We start from the raw sequence: 15,033 nt of genomic DNA on the forward strand, positions 1-15,033 counted from the left end.
GTAACGGGCGGTTATACCCGCTGTGTGGCTCGTCTAGGTATGATTAGAGATAAGATCTTATATAAAGTATATATTATTATAGCACGTTTAGTTCACTAGAAAACACAACAAAAACACAATACACTTTGGAATCTGTATTAACCTACGCTGACAAATGTACTGCCGCAGTAGTTAATTAACAACAACAAACAATAACAACCCAGAACTGATCATTTAATTAGTTAATCTCTAGGTGTCTAGTTTACACAATATGCTAATCACTTCACCGTGACACAACACCCATACGTGTGATAATTGAGAAACGCTTCTAGGGGAACTTAAGTAATAAAGGAATTACAACTATATTCCTAACTGGTTCATTTTTAATTAACCCTTACTACTGGCTAAGCTTTAATAATTATATAGATCAGTGAGCCTACAGTATTACTGCGTCAGATGACCGGCAGCACCGTCTAAATAATATTGGTATAATACAGTATTAAAATATTTAAAGTCACATCAATCACATCAAGGTTATACAACAGAGCAGAAATGATATTTACCAAGTCCTAACGGACTAACGTTCCCTGGGAGCCTTCCTATGTTTCTCCTCGATATCTCTAAAATCCTAGCTATTTATTCAAAACTCTCAGAGACAGCGAATATCGCCTGGGGGGTACAAGGCGGTACCTCACGTATCATCTGATATTTCCACCTCTCCCAGAGTCGGTATCTTTCCTTAGATGACCAGACATTCTGTCGCCAGTCGCCACAATCACGGTTGTAAAAACCGCACCGTGCGGAGGTATTACGTAACTACTGGCCACATGGCCTCCACAGCTGGACTAAGTGCATATTGGAATGCCCGGTCGTGCTTAAGTATTACGTAACAAGTTGCCCATCTGGGCTAAGTGCTTTTGGAACTGCACACGGCCCTCTAAAACAATTAATATCGCCACGGGGCAAACGAAATTAAGAGCATGTACCGTCACAAGTAGTTTTTTTCATTTAAAGAAAGAGAGTCATAATGTTCATGTGAAGAATGCATATGTACAGTTAAAACATATCTAATATCTTCGTATATTGGGCAACACAATAAAAAGTGCAATTAATTTTCAACACAATCTGTACAAATAAACAAACACGATTTGTTAAAGGAATCGGAGGCCTGTTATATCGTCCCGTTTCAACAGACAAAGGGAGGTTACCAGGTTTAAGTTTTAATAAAATTTTCCTGAGTGGTCTGGGAATCATTACATGTGTATTATTATATTTCAGGACACAATTCTCTTTTAAAGTGTCTATAAGATCTTAATTTATTTCCGTGGTTCTTATCGTTCCATAAATCACTGTAACCACTCTTGTTCATCATTTCTGTTCAAAATAACTGTAACTGATTTTAATGTTAATTTGGCTGACTTGGCCAACTAATTCTAAATTAATACTTGTTTTCCCTTTTTTTTCAGCGAAAGTTAAAATACGTTTTCACCATGATTTAGGGTGACGCTAGGACCATATGTGGATTTTTGACAATAGTCTCTCGTTTGCAATGTTTTCTAACTTGAATAATTGTCTGAACACCCTTAACTCGTTACTTCGTTACACATGCACCCCCACCCCTACCCCATGTCGTCACGAGTATGTTCACTACATCATGTCCATACAAGCCCCAAATGGCTGAACCATATAATAATACTGGCTCAACGAGACTTTCGTACATTTGCGTAAACACTGAGTGGGTCATTCCTCCTGCACAAAAGAATTTAGAACACAAAGCTGAGAGTGCACGGTTTGCAGATTTTGATAACACTGACATCGCTTTTTTAAACGTTAAATGTTCGTCACACCACAAGCCGAGATATTTATATCTGTCAACGTATTCTAATATAGTTTCACCACAATTAAAAAGAGTAAACGATTTCGGGCAAGTCTCTTTTCTAAAATGTACCACTTTACTTTTTCCACGGTTTATTAAAAGTATGAATCTATTCCATAATTTAATCTGCAATGACATTTGTATCATTATTGGGTATTTACACTGTTATTATCTCTACTAAATTGACGTCGCAATACGATTTGAATTGCAAAGGATGAATATCAGACACGATGCAAAACAATATAAAACGTACAATATATAAAATTAAATTTAAAAAAAAAAAAAAACCCACCAAAAACATGCACACACCACAAAAGGACAACAACAAAAAACCTAAATAGGTACAGTGCAAAATAAATAAATAAAATAATATAAAAACTACACACGGAAAAAGTTAAAAGTTGTTTTGTTTAACGACACCGCTAGAGCACACTGAGTTATTAATCACCGGGCCGCTGTTGGATGTCAAACATATGGTAATTTCGAAATATTGTCTTAGAAAGGACACCTGCTACATGTTTCCATTAAGTATCAAGCAATCTTTTATATGCATCATTCCATATACCATTCGTGGCGCACTGGCTGGAGGAGAAACTGTTCAAGTGGGTCCACCGACGGGGATAAATCATAGGCCAACCGCTCATCAAGCAAGCACTTTACCACTGAGCTACGTCTCGCCCTCTCGTTGTTACAAATGCACAGGTTTGTTGCTTTCTTCTTTTTTTTTCATTATTTTTCTCGACTGGTATATCAAAGGCTGTGGTATGTGATGTTCTGTCTGTGGGCTGGTGCATATAAAAGATCCATTTCTACTAATTGAAAAACAAAATGCACCAGGATTCCTCTCTAAGACCAAATGTCAAATTTACCAAATGTTTGACATCCAATAGCCTGTGACTAATAAACCAATGTGATCTAGTGGTTTTGTTAAACAAAAAAACAAACACTTTAACTTTATATTCAGGTTTAAGCTAAAATACGAAAGTTGACCTTGTTCAACATATGTCACATTTAATTTGCCAAGCGATTACTTTTGTTTTATTTTATATCATTTGATTTAGCTAAGAAAAAAGTATTAAGACTGCCTGTCAAAAAAAACCCCCAAAAACACAGAATTGGGCCTTGTTTTACGAAGCGATCTTGGCGTTAAGATCACCTTAAGCGCATAAAGTGCTAAGATTACTTCGTAAAACGGGTCCCTGGTACAGAACAGATTAATATTATTCTCAGGCTACAACACATGGCATACGAGGAATGGGACAAACATGTTCAGTTTTTTATAATAATGCAGGATTTAGAACAACCCAACATATTTAAATATTAAGTAACAAAAACATAGGTGTAATGCAAAATAGTATAAAGGATTTGGTTAAAAAAAAAAAAATAATAATAATAATAATAATTTCTACCCCCCCCCCCCACAAAAAACCCACAATACACGAACACGGACACGGACACGGACACACACACACACACACATAGAGAGAGAAAGAAAGAGAGAGAGTGAGAGAGAGAGAGAGAGAGAGAGAGAGAGAGAGAGAGAGAGAGAGAGAGAGAGAGAGAGAGAGAGAGAGAGAGAGAGAGAAACACAGACACATACACAGAGAGACACATACACACACACACAGACACACACACAGATACACACACACATGCAGACACACACACACACACACGCACGCAAACACACACACAGACACACACGCAGACACACGCAAAGAGAGAGACACACACACACCGACACACACACACACACACACACACACCGACGCACAAACACACAGACACACACACGCACGCACGCGCACAAAATCCGCTTATCGAAACGAATTCTAATCAGTTTATATAATTCAGACAATATATGTATTGAACAACAATTACAAGTGAAATGACACGTGTATCTAATTAGTGTCAACAACAACAACAAAACAAAAAGAAGATAATTGCTCAGTTCATTGGTCCAAAATATATTTCCCTAATAAATTGTTTTTCTTTCTGTACCCGATAAGATTATTTTCTACTGACAACAGTGTTTTTGTAGTGACAAATTCAAACGTCTGTGGTGTGTGGGTTTTTTATTCTTCTTCTCTGTCTGATTATTGGTAGTGTTGGGCAACAATAATAATAATAATAATAATATTAATAATAATAATAATAATAATAATAATAATAATAATATTAATATTAATAATAATAATAATAATAATAATATTAATAATAATAATAATAAAAAAAAAAAAAAAAAAAAAAAAAAAAAAAAAAAAAAAAAAATAATAATAATAATAATATAGAGGATTCGTCACGAGTGTTTTTAATATGACTAATATCAACCGAGTCTATGTTAATTGATTAACTATACAAGGTTGATATTTATCCTATAACACTTCTAAGATAACATTTTAGTAAATTACAGTACTAAAGTCGCCACCATCGGTAATATGACGTCATCACGATTAGCACAAATTAGTTAACTAAATCTACGAAAACGTTACACTCAGGTATACAGGTCAGGTATATAGGATAATAATGTATTTATCATATAATCTCAAACTTAATACAACGTATGTTTTTAACCTGTATGTATATGCAACTATAGTTCCAGTCAGCCATCAATGGATATTCCAATTATGTAAAGTTGCTATTGACATGTTTTTTTCTATTTTGCGACTGTTGAAGCATATGTCACTCCTGGAGTGTCATCATGGTACGTTTGCTTCAATGTCAATAAACGAAGTGCCGTGACCTCGATTGATATTAAACAATCATTTGTGGTGGTAAGAAACAAGCATTAAATGCTGCATAATTAATTGGAATGAATGAATCAATCAATCAATGAATGTTTAACGAATAATTAATTGGCTGTATATGGTAGTTACGACCCCGGCGTCTATGAAAACTCATATGCACACTTTGGTATGCATTCTTACAATGGCTTTATAATTATTCTAAATAGTATTTTTGTTTTATTGGTTTTATTGGTTATATATATATATATGTATATGTATATATATATATATATATATATATGTATACATATATATATATATATATATATATATATATATATATATATATATATATATATATATATATATATATATATATATATATATATAAACAATAATTAAAATTTATATATAGATAAATATATATAATTACATTCGATCCAATCTCTTATACGATGATCTGTTCGGTTCTCTCATATTTCGAATTCTACATATTATGACTATTGTTGATAATCGCTGTCCTTGCGATCCATCAACATTAAATCAAGGAAGGAAATGTTTTTGTTTTTTTTATTTACGATTATATAGCGTCGGACATATGGTTAATGACTACACAGATATTGAGAGAGGAAACCCGCTTCATGGGCTACTCGTTTCGATTAGCAGCAAGGGATATTTTATATGCACCATCCCGCAGCCAGGATAGTACATACCACGGCCTTTGTTACACCAGTTGTGGAGCACTGGCTGGAACAAGAAATAACCCAAAGGATCCATCAAACGGGGATCGATCCTAGACCGACCGCGCATCAATACTTTACCACTGGACTACCTCACGTTCCCCAAAATTACATCAAATGACAATTGTAGCCGACACTTGTTGATGGCACAGTATGCTGTCTCAGATTTCGGAAGGATCTTGGATCTTGGCTGAATGTTATGAGGTATTCTGGATAAGCTTGTGTATCACTGAAAATTACAAACATGTTAGGGTTTTGTTTTCTGTCAACGACGGAGTCAAATCTAATGTGAGACGACGAGTAAGGCTTCTGTGGAGGAACCCTTATGCCAAAACGGCCTTCTGTGAAATCGCCAGTCAACACCAACGCCTGGTAGACATATTTGTATCCCTCGCTGTCGGGTGGCGAATATGTGTCATCTGCAGAGTATGATGAATTGGTAGCAAAGTACGTCCCATTGCCATATGCAGTTGCTGCAAGATATAAATAGATAATAAATTGTATATAACAGCGTAAACAGGATGCAACCCAACGCGTAAGACAACTAGGTAACGATAACCATTCTGCATATAGAATTGGCTACAAAGTATCAAACAGCGTTAAAATAGCAACATATTCAGAGCTGTAAGTAACAAAATGCAATGCGAACAAACGTATTTACGGATAATGAACTGAAGGACAAAATAAGAGAGAAATGGGAAGAAATCACGATGGAAAAAAACAGACAATCGATTTCCTTATTGACAAGACCGTATAGGGGTAGTCTACGAGGAAGACACACTGACCACCTTTTGAAGTAAATAAAACTAAATACAATTTCCACTGCATGTGGCAAATATCCATATCGTAATTAGTGTAAAACTATTTTGGGAGGGGGGGGGGGGGGTTACGGGTGTGGGGCACTTAGCTGTTGGCATCATATTGTTTTACTTTAACTTTTGAATGTGTTGCTATTGGCCTATAACTTTAATTTAATTCATATGGTAATGAATGTGAAATATCAAAATTAAAGTCCCATACTTTAAAGGAGGGGTATCCGATATATTTTCGAGAAAAAGAAATACTGGTACACTTTGTTTCATAGACCACCTTTCAGTCATAATTATTGTCGTAATGTTTGTATAAAGAGGTAGCGTGGGCTTGAATGGATGTAACATGGATAACTCTCTGACATTACAGATAAGTTTTTTCTTTGCAGTCAACTTTTCCTTTTAATTTTGATGTGATCTCTTATTTCTTTCTACCAGTGTATGTCTGACATTAATGTGTTGGTTAATATTATGATGATGAACGGGCTCGTTGCAATTACTGATCGTGGGCTTTTTTGTACGATTTTGTATATTTAAATACCTCACAGACGTAATCTAATTTCTATCAGTTATTTTCAAAAGTACATATACAATCACTCATAGATATTCGCTTTCTCTAAACCACTCACCATTTTTGCCACAAAAGCTTCTGTTAAATCCACATGTGTTTATACTGTTGGTAGATTCAGACGATGTTCCATGCCAAAGTGTTCGCTCATTTTGCAGTCTTCGATTCTTCTCCTGGAAATCACGTTTCATTATAGAATATTGATCACGCAGGGTCTTGTTCTGAACACGTTCAATCTGTAAAACAAGGGCTAATTTAAATGAAACACGAAACATTTTTTGGGGGGTCTGAACACCGTTTTTGAATAGTAAACATTAAAATACACAACCTCATTACATACCATCGTAGATACTGGGTTGATTGAAACACACACACACACACACACACACACACACACACACACACACACACACACTGGATCAAAAATATATGTACCCAAAATATTAGCCAAAAGGAATTTTTATTAGCCATATTGAAAATGCTTTAGCCAAAATTGTTTTATGGAGTACTATATAGTGTATTTATACATGAATATGAAAATGCATCTTTTTCAGCTAATAGTGTAGCCTACAAACTGGAATAAATCTGAATAACAAAACCGTATTACCTGATTAAAATCAAACACAGCAATGGGGGTAGGGGCAGTAAATATATTATTTCGATTTTTCAGCAGGCGTGCGTGCGTGTGTGTGTGTGTGGTGGATTATCATAATTTGCGCCATGTTGTTGCTGTTGATGTCAGCGTCGTGTTAAATGTTTGTTGTGATTTCTGCTTCTAAAATACCAAGGCTAAGAATGCTGATTTCACAGTATTACAACTGTTCCATTTATGAGAAGAAAAAAAAACGTTAATAAAATTAAACTTTACGGTCTTTTTAAAATCCAGCTAACTTATTAAATGTCACATTACAGTCTTACACATTTATATCTAACATCATCTAATAAATATGATTATTATACAATGTGTGTGTGTGTGTGTGTGTGTGTGTCTATATATATATATATATATATATATATATATATATATATATATATATATATATATAGTGCAATCACAATATGTGATATTTTTCAGATCACATATTTTAAGAATTTGATAACTTTGCAAATTAGATGTAAATTAATCGAGGTCACGGCACTAGATTTATTGACATTTAAGCAAACGCATTTTGATGTAAGGACATCCACAATGACATTCGAGTTTGATGTCATTTTCCATTCAACAATACACCGCGCCACATATTCTTACGTCATTTGAATATCTAGTAATGGCGGACTGCAATTGAAGTTGCGTGTACAGTTTACAAAAACACGTTGTATTAAGCTTGAGATTATATGATAAAGAGAGTATTACCCTCGTGTATTTCGGTATCGTCAATATAATATATTAGGAGTAAGAATAATGTATTATGCGAGCGTCTGGCGAGCATAATACAATTTTTATTCCTAATATATGTGTGTGACGATACCGAAAAACACTCTGGTAATAACCTCTATACATTATCCACAAACATATATACAAACGTATTGGGCACACGTTGTCCACCATACGAGGCCCTCTCCTAATTACAAATTTTAAATTGTACAATAATGGTGACTGCAAATTTTAATCAATAAATCAATAAAAGTAAACGTTTCTGAAAAATGACTGAATACACTGAAAGGAAAGAAAAGGTAAAGAAATAGTGGTTTTTCAATCCTCATTATTAACATTTTGTCTTCTCAGAGAACTTAGCTGGTAAGTAGCAACAATAATAAAAGTAAAAACAAACAAATGTTTCCACATAAATGGAACGAGGATAGTTTGTTAAGATCCAGTACTACTGCTTTTTCAAAAGATGATATTCGTTCACAATTTCGTATTTACACTTTCAGACTATTCCAAATATCAATTACTGAATTTTAAATGACATTTTTAGCACATCTGTTTTAGACAAAAAGAATAAATACATCGTTTTTGTTCCTCAGACTATAGTGGGCCACGTTGTTCAACCCTACATGATACGATGCTGACTAATAATGTATTGGCCTTTCGGGCGTTCAGAAGCTCGTATAATACAATTTTTATTCGCAATATATGATAATGACCACACCGAAAAACACTGTGGTGATAACCTCTATTTATCATATATTAATGATCAAAGTATGTAATATTTTTCGGATCATATACTTTCAGAATTTGATCACTTTGCAAATTAGATATAAACTAATTGAGGTCATGGCACTAAATTTATTGACATTTAAGATATTTTACTATGATAACACTCAATAATTGACGAATGCATTAATATTATTCATATTAAAGACATTACTTGAAGTGGGTTGATTTCGGTTTACAAAAAAAAATACTACGTGATGTTTATCAGGGTTGAAAGTGACAATCCATTGTTTTGACCATATATGCCATTTCTCTGTTTTAGTATACGTCAGTAATATTGCTGTTGAACTTCACTGTGTAACCAGATTATATGCAGATGTATATCATTTCTTATCCTTTTAAGTAGATGTCCGGTACTACCGTAACATTCTAGTTTAGAAATCAGGCCTTTGTGTCATACTCTATCGAATGCCTTGGACATGTCGCAGAAAACAGAAAACAGCACACAAATACTCCTTATTATCAATAGATTCATATATCTTGGTGTGCAATTATATTTAAGTAGATGTCCGGTAATACCGTAACGTTCTAGTTTATAAATCAGGATCTTGTGCCATAATCTATCAAATGCCTTAAACATGACACAGAAACGAGACAACAGCATTATTGCTAATAAGGCACTATGACAGTAAGAACAAACAGCTATAAAGAGATTGTTTGACATTAAAAAAATGTTATATGAAGGTGCTTAAATAAAGAAAATTCAAATATTTTTCCGACACAACTAATTAATGAAATTGTTGAAAAGTTGTATAACAGCTCTTGTCACCTTTCTTAAATAAATGGTTTTACATGAGCAATAAATAATACCGGGAGTGGATATGCTACAGAACTGACGACCTGTTTTAATAATTTGTGAATTTGTTTTATTTGGAGCCAAAGATTTAATAGTATCAACAACGTATTGTACCGTTAAATTTAATAAGTCTAATTTATCCATGTACGGCTTCTAAAGATGAAGATTGACGTCATTGTATCCATATGCTAACATTCATTATTCTTTTGGGCAAGGACAATCATTGAATATAGATATACACAATAAATGCAAATTAATTGATAAATAATCCCACCTTTTTTAATGATATATATATATATATATATATATATATATATATATATATACTAAATTTTTAGTATTCACTAAAATTTAGTGTACCTGCTCCACTAACATTGTGTTGAGCACTTTATGTCCAATAGTGATAACAAATATATTACTATATATATATATATATATATATATATATATATATATAAACACTCACACGCACACACACACACACACACACACACACATACAGAGACACACACAACACACACACACACACACACACACACACACACACACTCACTCCACTTCTTGCTTGTTTGTGTGGATTATCGTTAGTGTGTGCTCCAGGCTAAATGCTTAGTGCTCAATAGTTTTAAGACTTTCTTAGATTAAGTTATGTCATAACAAGGTACAGAGCCGTTGGTTAGCACCATGTAAGATGATAAGCGTTGCTATCATTCATGGTACACGTTACTTCCGCGTTCTGGGTATGAAGTTATGTAACGGGAAGATTTCAAGATGTATTAAGCATTACAATGCGTAACAAGAGGACAGTTTCAATATATAATTAAAATACATTCTAATACAACTTTAATATAAGCCTTTTTTCCATTGGTTAATTATTTTCGTCATAAATCGGACGATAGATGTACGCTGTCATGGGCAACTAGGATTTATCACGATAACAAAATTCCGAGAACTCGTCCAATATGCTGTTACATAGCCTCATGCGTGGTGTTTTCGTTAGTATATTAATTTCGCGTCTTCCATTATATTTAAACGTCGATATAAATGATTTTCAACAAAATTACTAACTTCAGATGAAAATGATATTATTGTTACTATTTTGTTATTATTTCGTGCCGTTATAACTTGTAACACTTCGTTCGTTAGCAGCAATGAACGTGAACCCACCCACTTCAAGGACGGTACGGTGACTGATCGATCGCAAGAGTCGCCAGCATGTGTCTTGTGGTCATCTCTTCTAGTTTTTGTTTTCAAAAGGGTGCAAGCAGCTTCATCAGAAATAATTATATCACAATCAGTACCTTATTTTTGTTTAGAACATACTTTTTGGGACAGTAAAATTGATAAAGAAGACAGGATGGAAATTACTTGATTTTTCAAACGTAATTTTAAAGAATGTAAACTGCGTTAAAATATCGCACAATTCTGAAAAACTTTTGAAAATAATACTTGCCCTTTAGTAAATGCATATTATTTTATGTATTGATATAAACTTTAAGTGAAAATATGTTAGCAAGTTATAAACTTCTAGACCTACCCCATCAACATGGATGTTGTATAATATTAAGCCAGGCGAATTCCTCGAAATAATTCAATATGAGGTTGAAACACCGCTCACAAATGTAAAGTTCAATCATATCCATATGTCTTGCAACAGAAATTAACAGCCAAGGAAAACATTTCTTTTAGTGTATTCATTATCACCATAAATCATGTTCAAAAGACAGACTACAATGATGATAAATTTGCCATTTGGTTCACTCCTAAGTCAGTCACGTCATGTGAAGAGAACGAAAAAATATTACGTCACTTTTACTTACTACAGGCGTGTTCATTGACAATTGTAGGCAAGGAGAATAGATAATTACGTTTTTAATATGTGTGGGATTTCTTTAATAAAAACACAATACAATGTCTTACACATACTCCTAATAGGTGTATTATTAGACTATGGATAATACCACTGTGTTTCGTTAATAACTAAACAGGATTTATTACAAATATTTTGGATTTAGGGACTCGTACCTAAATCCAACTTTTTTTACAAATCCTTATAGTTAACAACGAAATACACTCATATTATCCCCAAATGACAAGAACATGCATCAACATAGAAGTATCTAAAGTTAAAAAAATAACAAAGCTCCAGGTGCTGATGGAATACTTAATGTATATCTAAACGCATCTTCACCTCTGTTAACTCTTTTAAAAGTTGTTTAATATTATATTAGACACTGGTATCATAGCTGACAGCTGGATAGTGGGACTTAAACAGGATCCCGACAACTATAGAGCTATAACTCTCATCAGTTGTGCTGGTAAATTGTTTACTGAAATTGTTAATAATTGACTAAGGGTTTTTGCTACTGATGTAAACTTAATAAACAGGAATCAGGCTGATTTCGCAAAGGTGATTTTCACACAATTCATTTAAGCTTATATCATCCGTTTCATCATTTACATCTATATGTGTCTACGGTGTGACGGATAACAAGATTAAAGGTACTTGGCCCTCAAACTAATTTGTGTAATACATTATAAAATACTTAAGAGTTCCGTGCTTATATATTATTATATTCTATCCATTTTATATGATGAAGTTGCAGAATGTTTTTTCGACCATAATGGCTATACACTATTTTGTGGCAGTCCTCTTACATACATTTTACGGAATTCGAATAGAATATTTTATCCAAGATCAGCTCTCCTCTGTAAACATGTATTATATTTTCGTTGTGTTCTTATAGTAGTTGACTGCACTAGTCCACGAATTACACAAAAATAATACAACCACAAATAAAAGTGATTTCACAGTAGCACATTAAGATACGGCACATAACTTTATGGTATCAACACCTGATGAGAGAAATTGTTTCACAAATGTGTATTCTTCAGTCTGTGGTGGGGAAAAACGATAATGCACATACCTTATTGATATCAACATCAGATGACAGAGTAGCTTTGAAATTTTGTTCCACCGATTTATATTCTATAGTCTGAGTTGGAAGCTGAATCAGCTTGAAGTATTCTCCTTTGCTCATGTCATTCCAGCTCTGGCGGGTCTCCTCTGTCTGGATTTCAACCATATCGTGGTGGTATGAAATTCCTGATGACAGATAATCAAAACTGACATATTGATCTTACAAGTGGCTGAAGTTTAAAAAGAAAACGTAATACAAATATAAGGTATAAACCATTACGAGTATACATTATATTCCAGCGTGGGCGGAGTCAAATATTTCATACTCCACCTGTAACATCGGACTATTGTTATTGTATTAATGTGCCATGCGAAAATTCCTCTGTTACCAACCTAAATAAAATATGGCTGTCAAACGATTTGCCAACCACTCGAAAAATTAAATTGAAGAAAAGTGAGCATTTTAATGTTGCGAAGCATTGTAATAATGCTGTAATTTTGAATTTGAATGATGTCAGTATTCCAATGACGTCACTTTACACTCATAATAATAATAACTTACAATAACACTAAACTGCGTATATGACGTTGTTATTGAATTTTTTGTTTGTTTGAACATTATTAATGCACTTGGACGTGTTTAAAAAAAATCTTATAATTAAACATTTCGGCAAGATAAATTCGTTGTAGAAACATCACTAGGGGTTTATGGATTTTTATACCTTCCGTATGCTCTTGTTCGGGGTACAACAGCGCACAGAGTGTAAACAAATCCATAAACTCATCGTGATGCTTCTACAACTTATAATATTCCCCATAATCAGGCAGGTTAAATAGATGTATAGTATAAATAGTTTTCAACTTCCCAGACTTAATATTACCTAACACTATCTTCTCCAAGCTTGCGTCTTAAATGCGGAAAATACTGCTACACTTCTTTTTTGGTGTGGTTACGTATTTTTGACCACCTGATAGAAAAGGTAAAACAAAATGCATACGGTAGATACGAGGTACCCATGACAGACAAATGTGTGGTGTTGTTTTTTTCTCTCTCAAATACATGTTTAACTTTTTAGGCATTACCTGGGAATGTAGGATATTTTAACGTTAAACAGATAATATATATATCCTTATGAATGAATAAAAACCTGAAAATGGCCGAAAGTGCAGAACGATGTTTTCTTAGATAAACGACGATAGTGGGTAGTTACCAGTGTCTCTATATGCCCGAAGTAACTACCGAACACTTTCCGAAGTGGTCAGATTAAGCCCACATCTAAAGCTGAAGGGAAATGATAGGTGTGCGGCACGGATAGCAACAAGAGACAAGCACAAGTCGCGGTTGGGGATACAAAGAGATGGAGGTCGACCGCGAAATAAGTTGAAAGATAGGGGGAGTTGTCGGATCGGGACCAAATGAGGTGGAATAAAAGGAGAGAAAGGAAAGGGTCAGAGGAATACAAATACGACTGATTTAGCAGCCTATACAAACATTTGTTTCCTCCACACATATCCAGGAAGGAAATGTTTTATTTAACGACACACGCCGATTTCGCCACTTCATGGGCTACTCTTTTCGATTAGCAGCAAGGAATATTTTTATATGCACCATCCTACACGATAGTATATACCACAACCTTTGTCACACCAGTTGTGAAGCATTGGCTGGACCGAGAAATTGTCTGTGTGAAATAGATGCCAAACACGTGAAGGAAACGTATGGCCCGTATAACTGCTAGTTGCAGACGTAAACTTACGATGTTTTGTGAAATAGGTATCTCGCTAATAGGAACAGGATTTGGAGTGATGGAGGCACATTCTCTAGTGGGGAACCTACAGCCTATAGATGTGAGGCGGGTAGTGGGTGCAAGCCATAATTCTTTAGCTTTGAATTATATAGAGTAGGAAACAAACATATATGTTCGGCCACCTACCACCCTCACCTCGACTCCAATGTCCCGTAAAGTTGAGCTTCTTTCTATATTTGGTTAATGTCTATTTATATTAGGTGACAATTGTGGCTAAATATGGTTCAATCTTTAGTGCACAACAGACGTTTGTTTTTATAATATACATGTATATATATGTGTGTGTGTATATATATATATATATATATATATATATATATATATATATATATATATATATATATATATATATATATATATATATTACAGCATTACGTTTAAAAGTATATAACATGTTCCTCTTTCTATCGAATCAGCTGGATCTAAAATATTTATTTATTCACTTTTGTAACCTTCAACGTTAAGCTTTCAAATGTGTTTTCATTCTGTCAAACTGTATGCCCTATATCAATGAACCATGGTTCATATTTGAATCTATGAATATTCGTCTCAATGCCAGTTTAAAACAATATATATAGTAAACTGAAAAACACAAATTGCATCGTTATTTTGAAATCAATTTATGGGACTGGTGTTGTTGTTTTTTTGTGTGT

General features: G+C 33.9%; 1 protein-coding gene across 1 annotated transcript in view; it reads right to left on the reverse strand.

Annotated features, from left to right (window-relative positions):
• Positions 1–5,429: 5,429 nt before the first annotated feature.
• LOC121373026 (protein mono-ADP-ribosyltransferase PARP15-like) overlaps positions 5,430–15,033 on the reverse strand; it is a 35,547-nt gene continuing 25,943 nt past the window's right edge. The window contains exons 17-20 of the mRNA XM_041499469.1: positions 13,295–13,367; positions 12,580–12,758; positions 6,760–6,934; positions 5,430–5,794 (exon numbers count right to left, since the gene is read on the reverse strand). Coding sequence (XP_041355403.1) covers positions 5,430–5,794; positions 6,760–6,934; positions 12,580–12,758; positions 13,295–13,367 — 792 coding nt within the window. The remainder of the gene's footprint in view (positions 5,795–6,759; positions 6,935–12,579; positions 12,759–13,294; positions 13,368–15,033) is intronic.

The sequence above is a fragment of the Gigantopelta aegis genome, chromosome 5, assembly GCF_016097555.1.
Source record: "Gigantopelta aegis isolate Gae_Host chromosome 5, Gae_host_genome, whole genome shotgun sequence".
In the NCBI taxonomy this organism is placed as follows: domain Eukaryota; kingdom Metazoa; phylum Mollusca; class Gastropoda; order Neomphalida; family Peltospiridae; genus Gigantopelta; species Gigantopelta aegis.